The sequence below is a fragment of the Aptenodytes patagonicus genome, chromosome 18, assembly GCF_965638725.1.
Source record: "Aptenodytes patagonicus chromosome 18, bAptPat1.pri.cur, whole genome shotgun sequence".
NCBI lineage: Eukaryota > Metazoa > Chordata > Aves > Sphenisciformes > Spheniscidae > Aptenodytes > Aptenodytes patagonicus.
The window spans coordinates 7,154,987-7,178,174 of record NC_134966.1 but is presented as its reverse complement, the minus strand read 5'-3'; the positions used below and the strand labels follow the sequence as shown (position 1 = coordinate 7,178,174).

General features: G+C 48.2%; 1 protein-coding gene across 3 annotated transcripts; it reads right to left on the bottom strand.

Annotated features, from left to right (window-relative positions):
* Positions 1 to 2,153: 2,153 nt before the first annotated feature.
* On the bottom strand, positions 2,154 to 22,995 carry USP20 (ubiquitin specific peptidase 20). Of its 3 annotated transcripts, XM_076355106.1 has the most exons (26): positions 22,929 to 22,995; positions 21,841 to 21,879; positions 19,789 to 19,854; positions 19,261 to 19,375; positions 18,814 to 18,867; positions 18,052 to 18,114; positions 17,776 to 17,907; positions 17,094 to 17,190; positions 16,836 to 16,905; positions 16,134 to 16,247; positions 14,934 to 15,012; positions 13,147 to 13,588; positions 12,081 to 12,218; positions 10,699 to 10,811; positions 10,076 to 10,248; positions 9,492 to 9,586; positions 8,888 to 8,921; positions 8,386 to 8,431; positions 7,932 to 8,112; positions 7,337 to 7,463; positions 7,052 to 7,221; positions 6,339 to 6,420; positions 5,846 to 5,954; positions 5,346 to 5,448; positions 5,007 to 5,078; positions 2,154 to 3,954 (listed from the first exon to the last, which is right to left on the bottom strand). In XM_076355106.1, the coding sequence occupies exons 4-26, from the start codon at positions 19,339 to 19,341 to the stop codon at positions 3,794 to 3,796; spliced, it is 2,736 nt and encodes a 911-aa protein (XP_076211221.1). In that variant the 5' UTR covers positions 19,342 to 19,375; positions 19,789 to 19,854; positions 21,841 to 21,879; positions 22,929 to 22,995; the 3' UTR covers positions 2,154 to 3,793. The 3 variants fall into 3 exon arrangements, with proteins under 3 accessions (XP_076211221.1, XP_076211219.1, XP_076211222.1); XM_076355104.1 differs by lacking the exon at positions 19,789 to 19,854; XM_076355107.1 differs by lacking the exons at positions 19,789 to 19,854; positions 21,841 to 21,879 and having other exon boundaries at positions 22,929 to 22,991.
* Between the last annotated feature and the right edge of the window lie 193 nt (positions 22,996 to 23,188).

Below are 23,188 nucleotides of genomic sequence, written 5' to 3'. Positions count from 1 at the left end.
TTGATTTCTCTTAGGCAGTATTAGCATTGCTAACTCTAAATAGAAACAGCACAACCAAATGAGTGAGTGAGGGCTGGCAGCTGAAGCCAAGCTGAGCAATAACTGGGAAGGAAATAAAATGAGCTTTACGTGTGCCGGCTGTGTCACTGGACATGTCCCAGTGCACAGGATGCCACGTCCTCCGGCCCTTCAGGAGGGCGGAGATGTGCCCCCGGCGCCAGCGGGCAGCAGAGCAAGGCTGCGGCCTCGCCAGCGAGAGCTCGTGAAGGTAAAGCCGTGGGGTCCACGTGCAGTACCTGGGCCCTGCATCACCCAAGGAAGAGCCAATTCCCCTTCCCATGGGCTGAGACACGACGCACGCGTCGTAAGGCGAGAGCGTGGGGCAGGTGGTGCAGAGTACTTGCCGTCTGTGTATCGCAGCTCGGCTGCGTCCAAATGATCCCTCTGTTCGTGAGGCCGTAGTCCGGCCGTGAGAGGAGTCGAGGGAAGAAGAGCGGCTCGTGTAAACTGAACTCCCCACTGCTCCCCGAAGACCCGGGGGGAGGGAGCAGGTAATCTCAATACCGAGGTTAGCTCCATCAGTCCAATGCATGAGTAGTTCTTTCATCTCCCCTTTTTTTGCCATCAGCAAGGGTAAAATAAGGGGAAAATGAGGTGATTTGCAAGAATAACTGATAAAAGACTGCAGCCATGAAATGTAGCTTACGTTGGCATTTGAGACGCGTGCTCAGAAATACCGTAGCTGCCTACTGCGGGAGTCGGAGAAAAGCAAGGCTGCAGTCAGATGTCAAATGAAATATAGATGCAGAACTAAGCTTCGAGTGTTTTAACGGACAGAGGGTAACAAAAAGTACAATTACGGGTTTGCCAGAGCAGCGCTAGAGCTGTTTGTCTAGACACTGAATAATCCCCTCCCTAGGGGAGGGCGTTCGTTCATGTCTCCTGGAAGGTTACGAGCTGTTCTGCAGTTGCTGAGGTGACGGGGTTTGTGAGCTGCAAGTTTTGGCGGTTGACTTCAAGTTGCTAAAGAACGAGCTGCACGTTCTTATTAACCCGACTCCGGCTCTATTTCTTCAGATATTTCAGGCTTTAGCTAATGTGGTGTCATTCACTGCTCTGGCAGAGAGCTGCTCTTGTCCCCCGCAGCCCCAGGCAGGGCTCGCATCACCTGCCTGGTTTAACAACTCGATTAACTCACAGTGGTAGAACGCGCTGGCAAGGGCCCAGGGCTTCCCGGGGCCCCGGTAGCAAAGCTGCTCACGTGTGTGTTGACAGGGAAGTGGGTTCTATCGGTAATGACATCTTTAGCCACGAAACAGACTGACAGAGAACTGCGCAGGCTCCCTTCTAGAAACCTAGAACGGCTCAATGAAACTTCAGCTACTTCCCTTGCAAGTTACTTTCGTAGCAACGACAGTCATGAATGGCACCGGAGCCAAACTCGGCTGAAATCGGGTAAATGACACATGGAAGAGGAAGTCTTTGTAAGCAGAGGCTGAGGAGCAGGCGCCCTCCTCTGAACGAGCGCAGTATGATTTAGTGGACTCGGGCTGCGGAAGCTCGCTGCCGCCCAGAAGGATCCGTTACTGCAAGGCCTCTCGGAGTTGGGATTTTTTTAAATTTTTTTCTTTCTTCTTTAACTCCGTAAGTTCCCTGGCAGCTGTCAGCCCCTCTGGCCACGCACGGCAGCAAGTCAGGCAGCTTGTTGAATGCACGTGTATTTATTGTAACACATTTTCAGCACAAAGTATAACACTTAAGCACAGGAGTGTTATTACAATCTGTACAGCAGCCTCTGAACGGCGCGGACGACGCAGACATGCAGCCCTAAAGGCTCTGCAGCAGGTTCGAAGGCGGCTGCAGTGGCCAACAAAGACAGCTTAAAACAATGAGAAATCCCAACGGTGGCGCGTTCTCTGACCTCCCCTCGGGCCTGGCTGGGTATATACAAGCATCCAATAAACAGGATAGTAAAATTAACATGCTGAACCATTTACAGACACTTTTTTTTAAAGAAGAAGCTGCTCTCTGCAGCAAATGTTTGGCGTTAAAAAAAAAAACAAACAGAAACTGAAGGCCACATTTTTCTTTCCAAATTCTCCTGTCTTACACCCTTTCCCACTTTCTATCTCTAAGTCAGAGAGCTGCCTCCCCCCCCCCCCCTTTCCCCCCTCTCTCTTTTACATGAGGAGCTCAGGAGGTCCCAGCCCCGTGCTGAGCCTGGTACCACCAAAGCCAGACTTGATGCTGTGGAATCACTCAGGTTCCAGCACCACAAACGCACAGTTTGGTTCCTCAGCCCGTGAGCGGCCACCTCTGCCTCGCTCTGCTTCCTTTAAACTGCAGCGAAACGCTTGCAAAGCCGCACAAGATTTCACTATCGCCTTGCTGGCTTACGAGGTGAATGAAGAACTTTAAGAATAGCCCTGCTGCGAAAAGTAGTGTTTAGCCTTTATATCTTCATTCCCCTCTCCGCTGCCTGCTAGCCGATGCTGCACGGCTGCGTTAGCAGCAGTAGACTGGGGAGCAAGTTATTTCTGTTCATTAAATGAGCCACTGTGTACACAAATGACATCTGTGTTGAGAAGCTGGAATGACCTCAGCACGCGGGTGGGGGCTTGTTTGCAGAAAGCAGCTCATTCCTAAAAAGCTGCTTCAGCGGCCTGGGCCCTGCTCAGCCAGGCCCCTTCCCCAGCACCGAATTACCGCCCTGTCCAAGGGTGACCCATCTGAACAGGCTCTGTGGGAACAAACGGGCTCCTCCTCGTCCTTCACGCACCCCTCGCTTCTCGTGACAGACGTGGGGACAGATCGAGGCTTACAGCAGGGTCAGTCCGAGAATGGCGTTACGAACCAAGAGGCCCAAAGTCTGCCTCAGAGCTGTCCCGTGTCCCGCTCCAACGAAGCCCGCCCGTGAACAGCTCTGACTTTGAGCTGCTCGTGTACCACCCCTGTGAGCTAAACACCCGGAAGGCTGCATCCCATAGCTACAAAGCTGCCAGGAGCTTTAGCGGAATGAGGACAGTGGGAAGCCATTGGGAAGGAGGACTCATCTTCCAGCTTTGTTCTCTGAAAACGTGCTGAACACATGAAATCAGATAGAAGAAGGAAAAAAAAAAAAAAAAAAAAAATTATCCTGCAGGACCATGAAGGTGTGGCTTTAGGGGCTAGGGGAGAAAGAAACGGCTTCTTTCAAAATTTCTTAGTTGATTGCAACTGAATTTGCAAGAATTAGGTAAAGAGCGGAACTAGGAAGTTGTGACAGCTGTGCACCACCAGCACAAAACTACCGGGAGACCTTGTGGCTTTAGTCAGCTTCAAATAACAGGTTTCCCTCGTTGCAACACTGCCCGCTGGAAATAGTATTTCATTATCTTTATACATTAGAGTTAAAAAGAAAAGTGCCAAAAGCAGAACCTGCAAAGGAGCAGAGACTCAGTTCACTGGGGGCAAGCTGGGAGTGCTGGTTTCTTGTAAGCAAACAAAAGGGAGAGGGCTCGGGTCAAAACGTATCCTAGTGAAGTTTGGCTGCAGTCTCGTACCACAGCTTTATCCAGAGATGAATTACAGAGAAGCTGATTTTTCTCCCAGTCTTGCCCAGCACCGCCCCTATATTCAAAGCCACATGAAAGGACGGCGGAGGAAGCCTGCCTTCCCCAGAAGTGGTGGTGGGAGCTGCACCCACCTTCGAGGACCCGACAGCGGAAGAGGTTTGACTCCTCAGGATTCCCCAGCCTTCCAGCCCCACATGGACGTATCTGTGCCATACCTTCCCTGCCCCGTCCCGCACAGATCACACAGCCCGCGTCTCTGCTTCAATCTTCTGCTCCCCATGTAGGTTTTCCAGTTCTTGGACCTGGGCCACGTTCTGTCTGATAGCAATCTCTGGGCCCCCTCCGTACAGCGTGCTTAAATAAATCCATGTCTCCTCGGAAATCTGCCCATAGTCAGCACCTGAAAGGGACAACAGCAGCAACTGGACGTGCAGGCAGTAGGCCCTTGGTCTGCGCAGCCGTTGGAGGGAAAGGTTGGTGCACCACAACACGAGGATGTCCGCTCCAACCACCTCCCCCTGCACAGGCCCACCCCCCGGAAAAGCGAGGCACGAGCGGTTCCTACGGCTCCACGGTCCAGACCCACTGAAGCCCCCCGCCCCGCTGGCAGCTCTGCACTGCACAGCTGTAGCCACAGCGGTCCCCACCAGCCCCCCGCAGTGCCACCCGCTGCTGGAAGCCACCGGGGCTCCACGGCAGCGTAGCCGACCGCCGTGGGGTCACGTCTTCCTTTCCCTGAGAGGAACTGAGCAGCAACAGCCCATGATACCAGGGCCTGCCTGACCCCCTCTCCTGCACGGCAGTGAATGAGCCCCGAGAGCCCAGGGGGCCTACAAACACGCGCTCAGACACACCGATCCCAGGCAGCTGGGGTTGCACTGCCTGGGAGAGACTGAAAATACTCCTCCAAGCTGTCCTAGGAGGGACAACTTCAGGTGGTCAAAGCACAAGGCAGGGAAAGCAGAGAACTTTGCCATAAAGGTTACAGAGGAGGAAAGCAGAAAGGGTTGCTTTGAGAGATAACCAAGATACAAATGCAATCTTTATCTGCTCGGCAGGAGAACCCAGCAAGGACGCCACAAGCAATGTTATTTCACAAGCCGGACCACAGCAGATGCTGAGTAAAAGACAAGTCAGGAGCAAGACAAGATCAAAGCTACAACGCTGGGCAAAGGCGAGTGGTGGAAGGGGCCTGGGGAACAGCAACAGCAGGAGATGGGGGGCTGCAGGCTGTACTATAGCAAGTCACATCAGCAAGCTGGTCATGCAGGAGCTGCCAATGGAGAACTGCGATGGCTCACTCAGGGCAGTCAGCACAGGGATGTGCAGAGAACTGTCATCCTCTGCAACACCATCTTGCTCTGTGACCGCCTCACTATGGACAGCTAGATCCCGTGGGACGTTCTCCTTCACCTTCTAGGAACACTACAAGACAGCAAGCACAAGCCTTACCCTGCTTAACTTGGACGTGGCCACCTGCTTTTGTGAGTGCAATCTTGCTGTTGTCAATTGGTCCAGGAGGCTCTGTAAGAGTAGAACAGACACGTCAAAAACCATCTGCTTTCCACGTTGCCACCAGATTCAGCTTATTTCTTGAGTTAGTTAGTTCTCTTGTTGTTTCTGCCCTGCCCTTGGGGACCTGCAGGCAGTCTGGCTGGTGTCTGAACTCCGTTCAGCCTCAAGTCATACCAGTCGGGTGCGGTGCTCACTGAGGAGGTACACCTAGCAAATAGACTTGTTTCCATTCTACCTCTCACCCCCAACAGGCTCCAGAGGTCTCTGGCTTCTTACCGTTATCCTTCCCCTTGACAAAGGCTTCCCACTCACGGAACCACTGCATGCTGATACAGTAGATGACGCTTGGAGACTCCTCTGCCTGGAAAGCCTTGTTCAGCTGGGAGAGCAGAGAACAGAGACATGCAGGAAGGATTTAGTCACTCCTGAGATCTGGGGGAGCCCCTTCCGTTAACTGTAAGGCAGCCTTGCCGTTCTTCAGAACCCCACGTAATTCCACCGCCTTCCTCACAACCTGTTCCTGCTCGCTAGAGCAGGCAAGAGACTAGGATGGTTTCAAACTTTGTGTCTGCATGCAGCCACGCGCAGCGTTATCGTGTTCCAGCTGCCGTTTCCCCTGCTGTTAGCACTGGGGAACCCCAAGATCAATCTCCTGGCCATGCTGTAGATCACGTTCTGGAAAACGGGGGCAAGAGCTTTCCACTAACTGTCTGTGACAGGTCTCCATTTCCCACCTCTGCCCTTGGCCATTGCTTCCAGATGCTTCCCATACGAACCTTGATGAAGGTGTCGATTTCAATTCTCCTGCGTTTGGCAAGTGCTTCAATCTCCACTTGGCAAATGGAGCACACGTACAGATGGTTCACAGCAGGGCCGCCCCCGAACCTGAGCACAGGAAGAGAGGGAGGGGAATGGAGGACTGCAGGAGAACAGAAGTGCTTCCCAGCCCTGAATCCTGCAGAGATGGATTTTTATACTACTCCAGACACTGGTGAAGGAGGTGCAACTGCAGCTGTTTTCTGAATGGAGAGTATTGCCTTTACTCAACACAGGGAGGGTCACAACATTGCTCTGCGACGATGCATTGATATAGCTCGTTTCGGTTGAGATGAGGAGGCTCTACCAGATACAAGTCTTTGCCAGTCCCCGCCAAGTACTGCATGCCTTTAAGGTGCCCTGGGAAGGGATTATGTCTTGGTCACTGCCCAAGGTGTGGAAAAAACCAAACCCAAAACTCATTGGGAGGAAGATTGAAGTGGCCATATTCACCTGTTGTAGAGATATTCCCACACGTTCTGGGGCAGAATCACAACCAGGTCATCAATGTAGTGGTACTTATTAGGAGGGATCCCTGCGGAGGAAAGGCAAGAGGGAGAGTTAACCAGGGAGCTCATTATTGCTGGGTAAAGACACAAATAAAAAAAGGCAGATCTTCCTTGCTGAAAACTCCCCGACTCCACCATCTGCTTCCTCTGCTAATGGAAGACAGTCAAGAGTTCATTAATTGTGGAGGTTTCTCAATTCATGGCCTCAATTTCTAATCAAGTGCTTCATTTCCAACTGGTGATTTATAAACACGAGGGCTCCCCAGCATGACAGATGAAGAAGCAGAACAGTAAAAGGTGGTATCAGCTCTCTTCAGTAGCGCGTGCTCCGTTCTCCTAACAAACACTGAAGGCCAACCTTGCTGGTAGGGCAACACAGATAAATGCTGCCTTATCTGCTTTCTACAGGTTTGTTTTTAAAAACAAACGGAGAACTGAAAACTGTTGTTTCCCAGCACTACACATCCCTCCGGGCCTCTGCTCAGCAGGACAATGGGGTAATTGTCTCATCTCTCCCTGAGCGGGCTGGAGTTTCTGCCAAAGAAGCAGATCCTACTGCGGCGTACACTGTATCGGGACTACGGCTGGAGCTTTGTTGCTGAAGCATAAAGGTATAGCTGAGAGTTGCTATTCCCAGGTCCAGCAGCACTGCCTTACCTCCATGAGAGCACAGAAAGGTGTGATTGGTGATGGGACCAGGCTCAGCAAAGGTGTTGAATTTATTGAGCCACTCTCGAGAGATGTAGAACTGCAGTAAACTGTGCTCCTTCATGCTGGCAAGGGACACGACTTTCTGACGCTCTCGCACAGCCTCTTCACTGCTTTTCCTTAAGCAGGGAAAGGACGAGAAAATAAGCGATTCCTGAAAACTTAAGTTTTCAAAACACATTTCTAGGTATTCTGCAACCAGCAAGGGACTGCTGCATCCAGGGCACTGCTCACCTGTAGAACAAGACATAGGCTTCTGCGTTCTGTACCACGGTCTCATGGACTTCAGTGACATACTGATCATCAAACTCGTACCACTGGCCATTGATCACGTTCTGGCAGTAGGCTATGTAGTGTCCACCTGTAACAGAGAAAACAGGACACTGTTGGGATTCGGAGTGCAGACAGAAGTCAGGCCCGGGATAACGTCAGCAGCACAAACAGGATTAGCTGCTGGCAGAGAATGGAGAGAGAGACAAAAAAAAAAGGCATAATTCCTGTTCAGGCAAGCTTTGCAGGAGCAGGGCAGCCTGGCGCTGTCACCCTGATTTGCCTGCCTTGGAAAGGGCCTCTCGGTGAGACTGAACATCGGGAAAGGGTTTGAGCCAACCCAGTGGTGAGGCTGAAATAGCTGCAGGGGATCTGTCAGAAGCTGCTCGGTTCACTTTTCAAAGGGCAGAGGCTGAGCAAGCCTGGGAACGGAGGGGGCAGGTCTTGCACTGCACTTCACCCCAGAAGAGGTGTTGGGTAGTCCTGGAACACTTCTGCTTTGCTCATGCTCATCTCGTTCCTGTTCACCTCTGCCTGTACTCACAGAAGAAGGACTTACTGCCTGCTGTGCCATGGTGACAGATGACCGACAGGAGATCGTAGGTGGTGATCTGGGAGACACACTCCTTGGCCAGGAAAGGTCGCAGATCCAGCCCTTCCAAGGGGAAGGAGACATGACTGTTGATCTTGAAGGAATACATCACCTCATGCCGGAACCGTTTCAAGTGGATGCAAAGAATCTAAAAGACCAAAGACAGAGAACACCAAAGTGCAGTTTTGCTGTGGGTATTCTGATCCGACAGCACATCTCTGTGCATCTGATCTTTGGAAGAGTTCTTTGCCTGTTAGCCATAAATCCAGCTGGCTCATCAGCTTAGAATGGGGAATTCTCTTCTGGTCTAGACACAGGACTTTGCCACCAAAACAAACTGCTATTTCTGTTCTACCTCTAGCCTCCTCACCTCCTCAGTGGCTGCTGAAAGAAAACTAGGAAACAAGGTGCTTTTACTGACCTCTGGTAGCCGGAGGACTTTGCAGTACTTTACTCCATTCCGCAGTCTGAGGGAGAAAAAGAAACTAGCTGTGAGAAATCTCTAAAGCAAAGGGATGCCAAAAGGCAAGACTGGGTCTTGCTCTGGCTGGGTCTTGCTCGCTTTGAAATCCAAGACAAATCCTGAATTCCAGCAGCAACAAATTCAGGCTCTTTGCAGCATCCTTCCCAAACGAAGCATGGCATGAGCAGTTTGTCGTGCCTCTTCTTTCTAATACAATAGCTCGATTACTGCCAAACCACAACCCTGTTCATATCCTTCTTCTTTTCTTTTCCCCACAAAGCCAGCACTTTTCCTATCTGCTATCAGTGACCTCTCAAGACCAGAACTCTAATTTAAGGAAAGGCAGATTTTACGTGCCACTCAGAAATGTCCAGGCAGAGGGCACAGCAAAACGTTTGACAGCAGTACAGAGCAATAAAAGTTCCAGAAATACAAGACAATACAGATAATGCAAACTTACTTTTTACACCGTTCACAGCTGTACATGTTGTCCCCTGTAGACGAAGAGAAGAAAGCCATTATGTGGTTACTCAGAGCACACAACGCTGATATGGCTACATTTCCATCCAGCGCAGAGAAACCAAGTTAAGTGACCTCTTGGGGAAGCCAGAGTGAGAAGAGATCAAAACCAGCACTTCTCTCAATAAGCGTAGGCAAAAAGAGAATGCAGGCAACTAGCAGAAAAGTATACAATTGCCCACCGACACAAGTGAATACAGCAAATTGTTTAAGTGCTCTAGAGCTCATGGAGCGGATGGAGAAAGCGAAGAAACTAAGGCGGCTAAGGGGCCACAGCACCCACAACCAACCAACAGCCACGTCTGCTCCTTGCTGAAGACGCTCTCACCCGGATTCAGAATGAAAAAGCAGCACCCCTGAGCAGGTGGGAAAACTCGCTTCTGCTCAGAGGTGCTGACTGCCAACTTTTGGTACTGCCAGTCTCTAAGTGAAATACCGAGGCAGGATTTCCAGGAGATTTAATCCGCCTCCAAAATGCACGTGAAATACTCCTCCATGCGGTTTGCCTTGTTTTGTGCTGTCAGACCCCACTGAAGAAAACTCACCCTTCAACTCATCTGCTGCAAAAAAGGCAGCAAGGCAATCCTCCAGCGTCACAACAGGACCCCAAAACCAGCTAGGGATACAGGACACCACAAATCTGCAGAAGAGAGGGGATTAGGAGAAAGAGTTATACATAAAATAGCTGGGCGCTTTGGCGTACAAAACCCTAAATGGATGAGGGGTTTCCTTCTAGCTGTAGGTCCTAAGCTCATCACACATCCCAGAGGAGCAGGGAAAGCACGATTTCTCTCAGCTGATGTTCCTACTGTGATTGCTCAAACTGGAAATGACTTGGAAAACTACACCAGGAATTAATTTGCTCTGGAGGGCAAGACTGAGCCAAAGGCAGAAGTAAGTGAGGGATTATCAGCTGCACAAGAGATCTCAAGGTGTATGACAGAACTGGAGGAACAGTAGCAACTGGTTTACATGAAAAGGCTCAAAGACCTGTGAGGTACCACACACTGTCATCCAAGGAATGGTTACAATTGACATTCTGCTGTAAACACCACTGGTTAGGGACAGCTGCCTTCCAGCACTGCAGGGCAAACCCCAGAAAAAAGAGGTCCCTGCACAGGGAACACACCTCCGGATATACTCCATGATGAAAGCAATCCAGCCTTGTGAGGCATAGTTGTCCCCACATGCCCCTGTCTTAGCTGGCACGTTTTGGTAGATGGCAGAGTGCAGCTTGGCCAAGTCCTCCTTCCCTGGGATTGGGAGTGACAGGTCCTGGAATGTCTCCACTGTCGTAGAAACCTGGAAATATCCAAGACGAAGAGGTCTGAGTTTCCTGTCCGTGTAATACAGCTGGGACCTGACCTTCATCCCCTTTTATCACTGCTTGGATTTTGTCTAGGCTAGAAACCTGAGCTGGCAGTAACAGCAACTTGCTCTGGCTAATTATTCTTCACTGCTGTCAGCAGGATGACTTTTGTCATGGTTTTTGTAGCACAGGAATCAGTTTTCTAATGTGAATGTGATATTGCTAGGCCAACTCAGTAACACGGATAAGCAAACAGAGCCCTACAGTGAAATACGACTTCTTGGCATGGCAGGTTTCTCACACCTCCCCCACCATCCACCTATCATCATTTTAGCAGGCCTACTGCATCCCACAGTGTTTGGAAATAGGAGCACCGTTTCCTAAGAAGAGATCTACAAGCTAGAAGACAGTGCTCTTTGACTGACAGCCACCAGACAACTCACTCTGTCGCAGGTGAGGCACTGCACCAGGCTGAGAATGGAGCCATCAAAGATGTCAGAAATCACGCTGCGATAACGAAGTTCTTTCTTCTTCTTCCCAGAAGCCTGCATCTGGGCTGAAAGACAGACAAGGAAGCCCCATCAGTAGCAACTCCTTCCCAGTCTCCTGTCTTAGTAGAGTCATGCAGCCGCACAAGAACACAGGACGAGCGCTGTCCTGCATGTTCAGATGCCACTTGCATGCCAGTGAGACAGTGGAGCCCGTTGTAAACTGACATGAAGAACACTGCTGCTTCGTGTGGTACAAGAAAAGGGGGAGGTAGCCAACTGAACCAACACAAACGTGCCAGCTCTCACCAGGCAGAAACTGCCTTACTGGAAATCCTGTTTCCATCCTCTTACTACACGTTTAGAAGCCTGGCCCTGCCACAGAGAGTCCCTGCTTTTCTGAGGTCTTTGCAACATTTTGCTCTAAGCTTTACACTTCGCTTCCTCTCCCCCCTCACCTGCCTGCGTACTTTGTCCTTTTTTTTTTTCCCCTCTGACATTTACCATGTGTTCCCCAGGTGTCTTGCACTGGAGAGGACTCTCCACAGCAGGGACTGCCCAAACACACAGTTTCATTTAATAACAAACCCTCTTCCCCACGCACACGTGCAGGGAGACAGAGTGGTTTTTATTCGGCCAGAACATCTGTGGCTGTGCTGACCTCAGCCAAGGGGCTGGGACACAATTGAGGAAAGAATGCCATTATTAAACAGCTGTAGGGACAGTGGTATAAGCACATGCCATTGTGTTTGCAGACTATGCAACGCTGAGGGATTTTGATTTGCAATTTGCTTGGGATGAAGAGACCAGTTTGATAACAACAGAAGCCAGGCTCCATGCTGAAGCCTAACAATGCTCCCAGCACTGGCTTGACATCTGCAGCCTTAATTCTATTATTGTGAGCCCAAGATGTCCAAGAGGCAGGAAGCTCTCAGTAACATCATCTTACAGTTCTTTGGCCCACATGCTATGAAATTCAAGTCTGGCAGACAAATGTTTATACATCTCCACACTCCCCTAAAGGGACAGAGCTTGTGCCTGGGACTTCATAGCCATTTTACTGATAACAAACACAGCATGCAGATGCAGACGTGGAAATCATTTCAGGCTCCAATATAAGAGCATACTAGAACATCTGTTGTGCCCAGAGCTTGACTTTACCTGCAGGTTTACTGTAGTCTTTGCCTAGTACTATTTTAGAAAGCACTGATATCCAGGGGAATCAGCACTTCTTACAACTGTTAATCAAGATCATGATGGATTACTTCTCTCTTCTGTAAATGAACTCGTCCTCCTCTACGTGCCCTTTGCCTCCCAGCATACGCTCTTTGCACTACCTTTCTTGAGCACGTAGGAAGGTCCGAGCCTGGCAGGACTGGAGCGAGGAGGACTGCTAGAGAGCTTGGAGTGCATTTCATGATGGACTGGACTGCAGGGGCGTGAGGAGCAGCGCACGTAGGCATCGTTGTCAGGTTCTGTTTGGGAAAATAGGGAGGGAGAAGAGCACTGGTGAAAACCCCAGTTATGAAAGGCAACCCTATTGCAGTCAGCGTCAGCCCAGCTCTGCGTTCCGGCACAGAATCTTTCCCAATACGCACAGTGCAGTGCCTGTTAACTGTCCTGCTTGCACAGGTTGGCAGATACAGCTCCCTCAGTGCATGGATAAGAGTGCATACAGAGCTATACTGAACAGCTAATAATTACATGTAAAAAAAACCCCACCATTTTTTCACACTTATGACTAATTAGGTTTTACAGCTTGCTCCTGTATCCCTAATCCACATAAACAGCATCGCTGTCTTCAGTGCCAGTTGGCAGAGTAAGATTCCTACATAAAGAAGTGTTGAAAGATCGGGTATGTTCAGTTTGAGGTGACTCCACACCTACGTCTTAACTGCTGCTCTTTTCTTTTCCCTAAGACACAGAAATGCACAAACTGTGCCTTTCCCTTTTCTCTCCACAAAGCCCACAGTCCAACATTAACAATACCTTCTTCCACGCCTTTTCCACAGCTAATATTTCCCCAGGCCAGCCTATCAGATAAAGCAATGTACGCAGACAAAACCTTTTTCTTAAATTAGGAAAAGGCATAAACACAGTGTTTGCAGGTTTGGCAGAGGCAGCTATCACCGCCTTCAGGACGTGGTCTTTACTCAGCTCCATAGAACTTTAGCCTGGCTAAGCACCTCTCTGGCTCACGTATTACATTTTCTTACAGAAGCCATTGTGCACAAAGGCAGAACTACTGCCAGGGACACTGAGGAAAATCTTGGATGCAAAATCTCTTGACACCTATAGAAGGAACAGTCACATTATGTGTCGTTTGCCACTGTACTACAACGCTGTCCCTGTGTAGGATCATAACGTCTTCTCACAAATAACACGACTGGAAGAGGTGTATACCTGGTGTCCTACATGGGCTGGCAGGACGGGGAGCTGGCAGCATCTCAGGTGAGGCTCTACCATCAACTGGCATCATAGTAGTATCAACATCTGCATCCTCATCTACCTGCTCCGAGTTGCTGCGTCGATGGCCACAGGAGAACTTTCTGTCCTTCATCCTCTCTTTCTCGGAGATCCCTCTCCCTGCTTCATCCTGGATCAACAACTCTGTCTCTGCCAGGGAGCTGCTGCCCATGCCCCCTGTGGTCCGACTTTGACCATCTCCTTCACCCCTGTCACTGCTTGAGTCACAGGAGAGGAACTCGTCCTCCGAAGGACTTCGGTCACCCTCTCGCTTGTCATCCTGGTCACTGTTATCCAAATCCCTCGTCTCTGCAACAATTGGTTCCTTCAGTTCTTCGTGAAGCTGATCCATCAGGCACCGCAGGAACTCCTGAGTGTCCTGAAAACCAGGAGTAATTCCATTTTAGTATCCACCCAGAAATGGGGCAAATGAGAGGGGCAAAAGATGGCTCCATTCACAGCCTCTTTCAGTGCTGCCCACAAAGGTTAGCCACCTCTGCAACACCAGGAGACCCTACTAAAGCAGAGAGAGTACCGTGGCGATGCACCAAGAAGCCTGTCTGCTACGTAAATGTTTTTAACTCCTAAATGATAAAAGGCCCAATTTTTAACTGAACATCTTCAGCTGAAAGACACTGAAAAGCCAGAGAGCAGCCATAGCATGCAAACCATGAGCTTATTCATCAGGAGTTTACCACTGGTAAGAGGCGAGAGACAAGGAGAAAACTAATGAAGACAGCAGGCCGTAGAGAATAGACTCTTACCCACAAAACAAATTTCATGAACACTGATTTCTGCTCATGGCAATCCCTCTCTTAGAGAGGGCAGATTAAAATCTTTAATAAATAGGGAATGGAACCAGAAACCAAGGACTATACAGTCTAGCTGCAAGCTCCTACATTCATAATACAGGGTAAAAGAGCTGATACATTGGCTTCAGAGGACCTGCTGGAAAGCGACTTGGTATTTTGACAACTCTAGAAAGTTAATTATGATGTTTCTGTTATTTTACGGAAGTTTGGCTTTTAGCCTGCCCTGTCTTCCTTTTAACTTTATCTCTTTACAGCTGAGAGTTTTCCAGTCCAATGTACTTCACATCAAAGATAAATATAGAAGTTCTTTCATTAATCGTTGTTTTTATCCTCTGTTTTGATTTCCTGTCAGTATGACAGTTCAGATGTACTGTCACTTCTCTTGTAAATTTTCTAATCATAGTTTGATGTTTACATTTTATTCTAAAGAATAAACACGAGAGATGCTGATAAAAACTTCAAAGGAAAAAAAGGATACTATCTTTAAATAAGACTTTGTTTGCTGTAATTCCCCAGAAAAAGAATATAGAACATTCATATCTTTAACTTTTTAGTACAGATTTATCCAGGTTTCTCAGCTCTGACATGAATAAATAATACCTAACTCTCAAACAGCATACATCAATAAATCTCAAAGCCCTTTATAAAGGAGGTGACCATCATAATTTCAGAGGTGAGAAAGCTGACACAGGAAAATGCACCGATTTGGTACCAGCAAGCCAGAGGCAGAGCCTGGAAGAGAACCCAGGTCTCCTAAATCCCATCCAAGTGCTCTATCAGATCACTAATACTGACACAAAATGGGCACGACCCCTGAGCTCAAGCTCTTCCTTCTGAACACAAGCACCACCGCTGCAGGAAGAAAAATCCCACCATCTTTGGAATAATGGCATGTTTTTGTTGAGGTCCCACCTGCTGTGCGTAGCCTCGGAACATGGGGTTGACGAGTTTAATTCCATGGGATAGACTGCTTGGAACAACATAACTCGGGCTGTTTAGATATAGAGGGGAAAAAAAAAAGTTAGTTTGCTTATCAGGCCTGGAGCCAGTTTGTCTAATAAGCCATAGAACAGGGTGTGGTTAACTAGTTAAAGGAGGACAAAAGATAATTATGCACCTGCAAAGTCTGGCCATGTATTTCTCTATTAGCTGGATGACATACAAATTAAGAGACAGAAAACATCTCGCAGTCATTTCAGTCTATCCTTCCAGAGACACTCTTCCCTAGAGCACGTTTAACTTAAAGCTCTGTCCACACCTTGAATTGTCTCAAGTGATTCTTCCCAGAGCAGGGTTTTGCAATTAGTTACTTGGTTTGATTTTGTAGCAGCATGTCTGTCTCAAAATCTGGGTGGGCTGGCCACCCAGTAAATGAGGTAAATCAAAACCAATATTAAAGTGACATTATACTGCTTCAAAGTCTGCAGCCTTCTCTTCCAGAAAAACACAGTTCACTTTTGCTCCATATCTTACTTATCCCTTGTTAACAACTAACATGAAACAAACACGCAATGCCATTTAAATTCCTAGTTTGATTTTTTTCAATTGATTGCACAGAGCAGACATCTTCAGACTTAAACAGAGCTGCATTATTTTACACTGTCCTTTGAACTGGTCTAGAATTTGAACCAATAGCAAACATTTCCCCAAACGTCACCTGCATTTCCACTCTCTTCGGTAAAAATCTCTGTATCGCTTTTTCCATCCAAATCATCAATCCCTCTGCTAATCAAGAGCAGTGCAATTAAGCGCTGGTCAGTCCATGCAAAATACTCAGAAATGGCCAAGAGTATTCCCTTACTCCATCATTTTTTCTTCATTGCCAACAGGGAAGCTATATAAAAAAAAAAATCTCTTCCTTTTTAAAGTTTTAACATTAAGCATGTATTCTTTTCACTGACATCAATATGCCCATTTTATCACCAGTAGCAGGATATGGGATCTCCTAGATATGAGGGAATCCTCGCACACCCACCTACGTAGGGTTTGAACTGACTGCCTTAGACAATGCACTTATCCCTGAAGATCAGATTTCCTCTTTGCTGATGCCAGACTTCAGAACTAACATAACTATGAAACCTGTCCAGATTAGATTAAGGAGTGACCACTCACCGTTTCTTATGCCAAACCTCAGACACCAACTTCTGGTAACTTTTGCACAGTGCTGGTTTCTTATCTGTACGGACCAGTCCACCACATTCCAGAAAAAACTGTGTGAGAGGTGGGCTACAAGAAAAAAAGAGAAGAATTCAGTGCACAGAAATTTCTCCTCTGCTTCTCTTTAAAGGTTTATCAAAACTTAAATGCATGCCTTTTCGAAAGCATGCTTAAGATACTGTTTTTAAATCGAGGGAAGAAGTGATTCCAGATGCAGACTTGACTCCTAACATGAAACAAATGAAAAAGGCTGATCTGAATCTGTTCCCGGTATAGAGAAGAGATCCTGGAATTAGTTCTCAGCAGGATGGCTAGAGAATATTTTAGGATTTGGGTTGTTAGAATGATATCGCTGGGGAGAATAATGAAACGCGACATGCCTTCCCATGTGATAAATACATTTCTGTCGCAATAGAAATGATGAAGTTTTACTTCCAGCACTCATCTAAACATGAGTCTTGCATGTAGCCACAAGTTGGCTATTCACTCAGTTTCCTATTGTAAAACTTCCGTTGCCCTAAACAAACACTACATTTTTCTGCACCTAGCCTGGCTGATTTCTCCTTGCAAGACTCATGAAGATCTCAGATCAGAGGCGCCACTGTTGAGATTTAGTGAAGTCTAGTAAAGACTCTACTGAAAGGCCCTAATGCCTACCAGTTAGAGAGAGCCTGAAGTGCTGCATTCATGTAGCAGGAGTTCCCAAGATTTTTCATTCCAGTAAGGCCTAAAGCACAAACAAGAGAGGCATGAAACACTTTCCAGAAGTGCTGCTTTCTACATTCCTCCCCAAAGGAGAGGGAATTCAGCCCTTTCTAGGCAGTCTCCACACTCTGCTCCTAGGAACCTCTCAGTGCAGGTCCTACAGATTGCAGAGTTACCCTTACAGCCCTTTCATCAACTCGATGCAGTTACCTCTTGGTTTCAAATCATCATCCTCTGATTCAGATTCGCCTTCATCAGCCACTGCAATTGGAACAGCTTTCAAAGGGTGAGCAGGCAATGGAGAATCCTAGATTAAAGACAGAGAAATACGCGTCAGTGAGAGGCCTGCTTTAAAAGATGAGTTGTGAGATATTATCTTATATATAAATGGAGCCAGCCTTTAAAAAAAGCACACTGGCGAGAGAAGAACCAGTTGCACTGTCTACCCTTCTCACTAACGCAAGGAGGGAGTGGAAATAGTACCTTTACTGCTTCCAGTACACGTGGTAAGAGAGGCATCAGGAATATGCAGCAGGGTCACAAGTATATGTGTTTCTGGTCTGACAGCTAAAATTTTGGTGGGCCATGCATTGAAAATGAAGATGTGACAGCTGTTGTGGTTCCTCCCAGAAACAGACACCCCATGGAAGAGGCCAGGAAAGGTTAAAAATAAAGTCAGAATGGATGTTCAAGTCATTTGGAAGTCTTCTCACAGGGACATCCTATAAGGCAAAGCTATTGATCCTCTGGCTACAGGTAGCCACTTTCAGTGAAAGAGTTCCTATCACAACAAAAGCCTGGACAATAGCGGAAACCTCTTGGCTAATTTTGCAACAGGTAAACAAAAACCCTGCCAAGCGTTCAACCCCGCCACGCTGTGACACAGACCCACCGGTTCAGTGAACTTTACTGGCAGTGACTGCGTGTGCGTTGCCAGCCGCTGGTCCAGGAACACCTCCTTTTCACAAGCGTAACACCAGACACGGAAAGTGGTCAGATTCACCGTCAGGTTGTGCTTTTTGGCCTAAAAAAAGGTGAAATAATGAATCTGATTTGACAGCTGGCTCAAGTTGAAACACTGGACTACCAGAACAGGGTAGAGGAGCATTAGGTAATGGGAAAAATCCAACTCTCTCTGTCTTAAGATGGACAACAGAGAAAAGCTCACCTGTGCATGAAGTGTGCTGTGGTCAGCAAAGGACTCCCCACAACCAACATAAGGACAACCAATCTAGTGAGAGAAAAGAGCAAAAGTACAATGGGCACGCCAAATTAGACCCTTCACAAAATAGTCTGCAACTCCAGTCCCACCAGCAGCTGCAACTTCAGAACTGATCTTGCCAGTTTTTTAAACCTGCTTTTTATTCAGGGCCCAGAATAAGACGGAAAATTGGCATTGTTTGATTTAAGAAAGAAAACCTGGAACCAGGTTTGCACCCACGTAAAGGCTCCATTCCAAGGCAATTGCTCCAATGGGCAGCTCATTTGAACAGTCTCAAAACGTCTGGGCATTCCAGTGTAAAAAAAAAACCTGCCCCTGCCCGCCCGCCCCTTGTCATTCCCTTCTGCCTCGCTGCCCTGAGCAACATCTTCTGGGGTCTCACACTTGCAGCCTCCCTTCCCAGTTGCCAGCAGAGGCAGGACCCGGCCAACAGTCAGCGCTGGGCATTTTATTCATTCCTATTGGGACTACCAGGGGGCAATCACCTATGAGGAGTGAGCTGTTACATCTTGGCATATTCTGACAGCGTTAGCCTTTAATCTAGGGAGTCTTTTTGCTGGAATCCATCAAAAAATGGTGGATAGTTCTACTGTGAACCCCTTCTTTGCTTCCCGCTATTTTTTTTTTCAGTACTTTTTTTTTTTTTTTTAAATGGTATTAGAGAGAAGTCCCACCATATCATGCACACAAATAGCAAGCCATTTTTACCTGAAGACAAGCCCAGAGATTTGGTCCCACAGCTCCACAAGACTGGCAAGTTCCCTGCATATTCACGATAAAAGAAGGTTTGTTTGCTTGTTTGGTTTTTAAGTAACCTAGTCCTTCAAGAGTGGGAAACTTCTCTGTAAGACAGGCCTCGCCAACCTGCAGCTCACAGTATTTCATTTCTTAGTATCACACTTCCAATTAAATATACACTTTGCAGCGTTTTAGCTAAGTGACGCATTTGAGCAGGATAAAATGACAGTGAGAAAGAGATCAGGTGGGGTCGACAAAGGCTTACTTTATGGGACATGTGCAGGGTACATCAGCATTGGAAGAAGAGTTTCTGCCTCTCCTCTATGGAGATAGGCAGCATTTTCTTTGAAAAGCAAACATGCAAACCCATGCACAATAGCTAAAAGGGAAAGGACTGACAACCAGAACACCCTGTACCTTGGATTTGAGCAGCAGATCATCCCTGGTCACCTCTCCTATGGAATCCAGGTGAGGACAGATGTCTCTCGTATCCCCCATTTTCACCAACGCTCACCTGCAGGGGGTTGTTTTCCTAGGACGAGAAAGGATAGTTCCTTTCAGCTACGCGTCAGATTTGCTCTCACAGATTGTAAGAAGATAAATTAGCATCTTTTGTGTATTAGAGATTACGATACCTATCTTTAAGGTTCAGAGATCAAAACAAATCTAAATCTGGAGTCAGTCATATTAGCTAGCACAGTTCTGACCCGTTGTTGAGTGGCTGCATTGTGGTATCGTAGGTAAGCGAGCAAGGCAACGGGGAGAAGGAAGAAGGAAGCACATGAATAAAGCTAATAATCTGTACAATGAGCCATGTGCGTTCAGAATGTGGGGAGGTGCTCAGTACACAGGCACAGCTTCAGCAGCACAGCTGCCGACTCGGTTTCGGGTACGGGGATGGATTTCCTGTAGCCTCAAAATGAAAACAGCGGTGCAGTTACCCACCGACCACCCTCTTCTTAAACTCCCAGGCTGTCTGGATCACGCAGCATCTCTGAATGATGCAGACCCCTACAGCAATAAATAAAACCTCCCATTAACTCATACACACTTTACATACATAACTTAACTGGTCTTGTATACCATGAATACTCTCTACTCCATGAACCTGACGCGACTGATAAGCTATGCTTCCCCCCCTAGAAACTGGGTGTTACGTGCTAGCTCAGCAGGTAGGGTGGGAAAACAAATGCGGTGATCTGAACTGACTTCCTCTTGCCAAAGACAAACACGCAGCATGAAAAGATACAAATCTAATTAGCTTGTTTGCATGAAACTTAGATTAAAAGTGAAAGGGCGCTGCAGCCCAAGACACAAGCATTTAGCCTATGGTGTCTAGGGGCTTCACGCTACCCCGATCTGAACCTACCATTTATTTATTATACTACTTTATCAAACATTAAAAATATGATTACTGTTGTAAATGAAGCTGGGCAAGAGGGAATTAGACTTAAATGATCTGTAACACAGATAACCAGTCTTCAGTCTCTGAGGAATTTACCATTTCATAGATAGATTTTTAACAATGTGAGCCACAAAACTCTCAAAGACTGTACAAAATGTAACAACACACTTTTCCATCCAGCTCGTACATCCAAGCACCTCAAGTACAGAGGATTTCATAGCTGCATGCTTATGAGCACAATAAACACTTTCATGGTGGTCCATGGGTATGTAAAAGACTTTAAACATGTCTCGGTAACATGCAGCTATAAAAAAAAAAAAGAGTTTGTGTTTCTTCAGCATAGTTCAAGTAACCTCACTTGTGGCTGTAAAAAAAAAAAGAAAAAAGAAGACAAGTGACACTACAACACAGATCGGGATCCAAAATATTACTACCGGCTGGAAACGAAGCAGATAGGAAAAGCCCACATCATTACAAGAAAGAAGTGGAAAAATCTGATGAACTTGAAGTTAATGACTCCAGCAGCATAGTTGCTGCACTCTGTAGTTTTCACATTTTGAGGACATTTGAAAGAATTCCCAGTGTTACCTGGTCTGAATCACTGACAGTGGGGAGAAAAGGAAAAAAAAGGATAAACGAATAAGCCATATCAGCAACACTTATCTTGGGAGCCGAAAAGCTTGCCTAGCACCTTGCCTTGGCAGAAGACAAACCTCAAGGATAATTTTATAACAATGTTTTTCCAGCACTCTTCAGCAAAGTGAAACTGGAGGGGGAAGGAATCATATTTGCATGCCAGAAAACACAACAGTGGTTGTAACCAGCATCTCAATAACCTGTGAAGAGATGCTTAACAAACAACTGAGCAATTTCATGCAGCTTCACCGAGAAGCAAAATAGTATCATGTAACGTATGTTGATTTAAAAGACAAGTGACAAGAGCGCAGGATCTTTGACTAACACATAAAACTGGGACACCTTCAGGCTCTAAGTCCCTTCATCAAAACTGACCCCTTTTCCCAAATGCATTGGCTGGTCCGATTAAAAAAAAAAAAAAAGTATCAATGCCATGTTTGCTAGTTCACCTTCCTTGATTTCTTATCCCTTTCCCAGAAAACCTAATAAACAAAATATTGTTTTAAAATTAACTCCAGACCCCTTCATCTTCACCAGCTTCAGCTAATTGGGAACTGGTTTTGGAGCACACACTGTTAAGTACAGTCTTGTGGATGTGGATGGTTTTAGCGCATTCCATGGAACCACCCCTCTACTCAAAATTAAAACCATGCCTTTAAACTTCCCGGCGCTGGGATGCTGATCTTCCCACCTAGGGCTTCCCTTTTTGTACAAAACAGGGAAAACCTCATTTTCGCCTCTCAGCCCTGACTGAACGCATCAGAAAATGTTCGAGTCATAACTGTTCAGAAGGAAGTATTCAATCCCTACCTTCCCACGACGCTGCCCTAAGAGCTTTAGCTGGCGCACACAGCTCTCTAATGCTGCTCAGGAAACTAGGAATTTAATAAAAGCACTGCCAGAAAGCTTAACTTTGTTTGTCAAAATGTACTGTGTATGATGGGAAAAGAAGTTACCTTAAAACAAGTCCTTCAGCCTGTCTTTCTCAAGCACCACTGTGGAAGAACAGTACACGAACATGTCAGAACAATTCCACGGTAACTGCGCCCTACTTTCAGTTGCTTAAATTGCTGCCAAACCCAGTGTCTCTGCCTTCTACAGTAACGCATTTCTCGGGGTTTTTTTTGCTTAAAACAACTGTGGTGTTGTTTGTCTACCAGAGCTAGAGCCAGCCGTCAAGAATTTCAGTTGCATCCAGATTCACGGTTTGCGGAGTAACTGTACGAATAAAAGACATCCTAGCACTGTTCATCCGCAAAACAACTACCAGGTCTGCTCGCCCATCTTGCATAACCTACCAAGATAAAGGAGTATCTGCAGTTGTTCTTAGCGACATTTTATACTTGAGATACTGAAGAAAGAAATATTTACTGAACTGCCCGGCTGACAAGGAAGAACCACAAACCAGGCGCTTCTGACTCTTAGCTGACCGTTTGCACCACATCACGTATCGGAAAGCCAGGCGTTTTATGCAGAACAGGCAAAGGAGACCAGGTTTTAACAGAGATTTATTACTGGAAGTCACAACACGACGGCGCACCCAGAGATGTAGCTTTTAAGGGAAAAACACTTTCGGGAAATCCCCCCCTTGCCCCACTGCGTGGCCCCTCGAGCACTGCAGACCCCCAAAATACAAGTCCTCTCCTCACAGACGCTACAGCTGTTAAGCACGAGTTAAGTTTAATATAAATATCCCTGCACGCCGCTGGATTCGGGCAGGACGAGCCACCGGCCGCCCCGCTGGGTCCCCCTCCGAGGGTCGCGGGGGCGCAGAGACCGCTGTCGCCCCGGGGAAAGCACCAGGCCCCGGGGACTGCAGGGCCGCCCCGCTGCCCGGGCACCGCGGCACCTCGGGGGGGGGAGCCGGACCGGAGCCCCCCGGCCGCCGCTGCTGCATCATCCCCGGCCCGGGGCGGCGCGGCCGCCCTCCCCGCAACACCGCGTCCGAGGCGGAGCGGCCGTGACGGGCCCCGACCCGAGGCCCAACCGCCCCCCCCCCCGGCCCCGGCCCCGCCGCCGCCCCCAGCCCGCGGCCCTCTCTCACCTGCGGGATGCTCGGGGCGCCGCCGCCCCCGCCCCGCCGCGGGGCTGCGCCTCAGGCCGGGCCGTCGGGTAGGCCGCGCCCTGCGGCCCGGCGCGGGGAAGGGCCGCGGCGCCCCGAGCAGCGCGGGGAGGCGGCGGCAGCCGCGGAGCAGCGGGCGCCGCGCAGGCCAGGGGAGGGGAGGGGAGGGGAGGGGCGGGGGCCGGGCCGCGGCGGGGCGGGGAGGAGGGGAGAGGAGGCGGGCGGCGGCGCTGCCGCCCCTG

Bases quoted from the DNA above. Each gene is read 5' to 3' on its own strand.
- USP20 (XM_076355106.1), bottom strand. From the start codon at position 19,341: ATGGGGGATACGAGAGACATCTGTCCTCACCTGGATTCCATAGGAGAG. The intron at 17,908-18,051 runs GTGAGCTTTTCT...ACCTTTTTTTAG, and splicing joins ACAGCACACTTCATGCACAG to GCCAAAAAGCACAACCTGAC. The intron at 15,013-16,133 runs GTGAGTGGTCAC...ATATCTAAACAG, and splicing joins GAGGTTTGGCATAAGAAACG to CCCGAGTTATGTTGTTCCAA.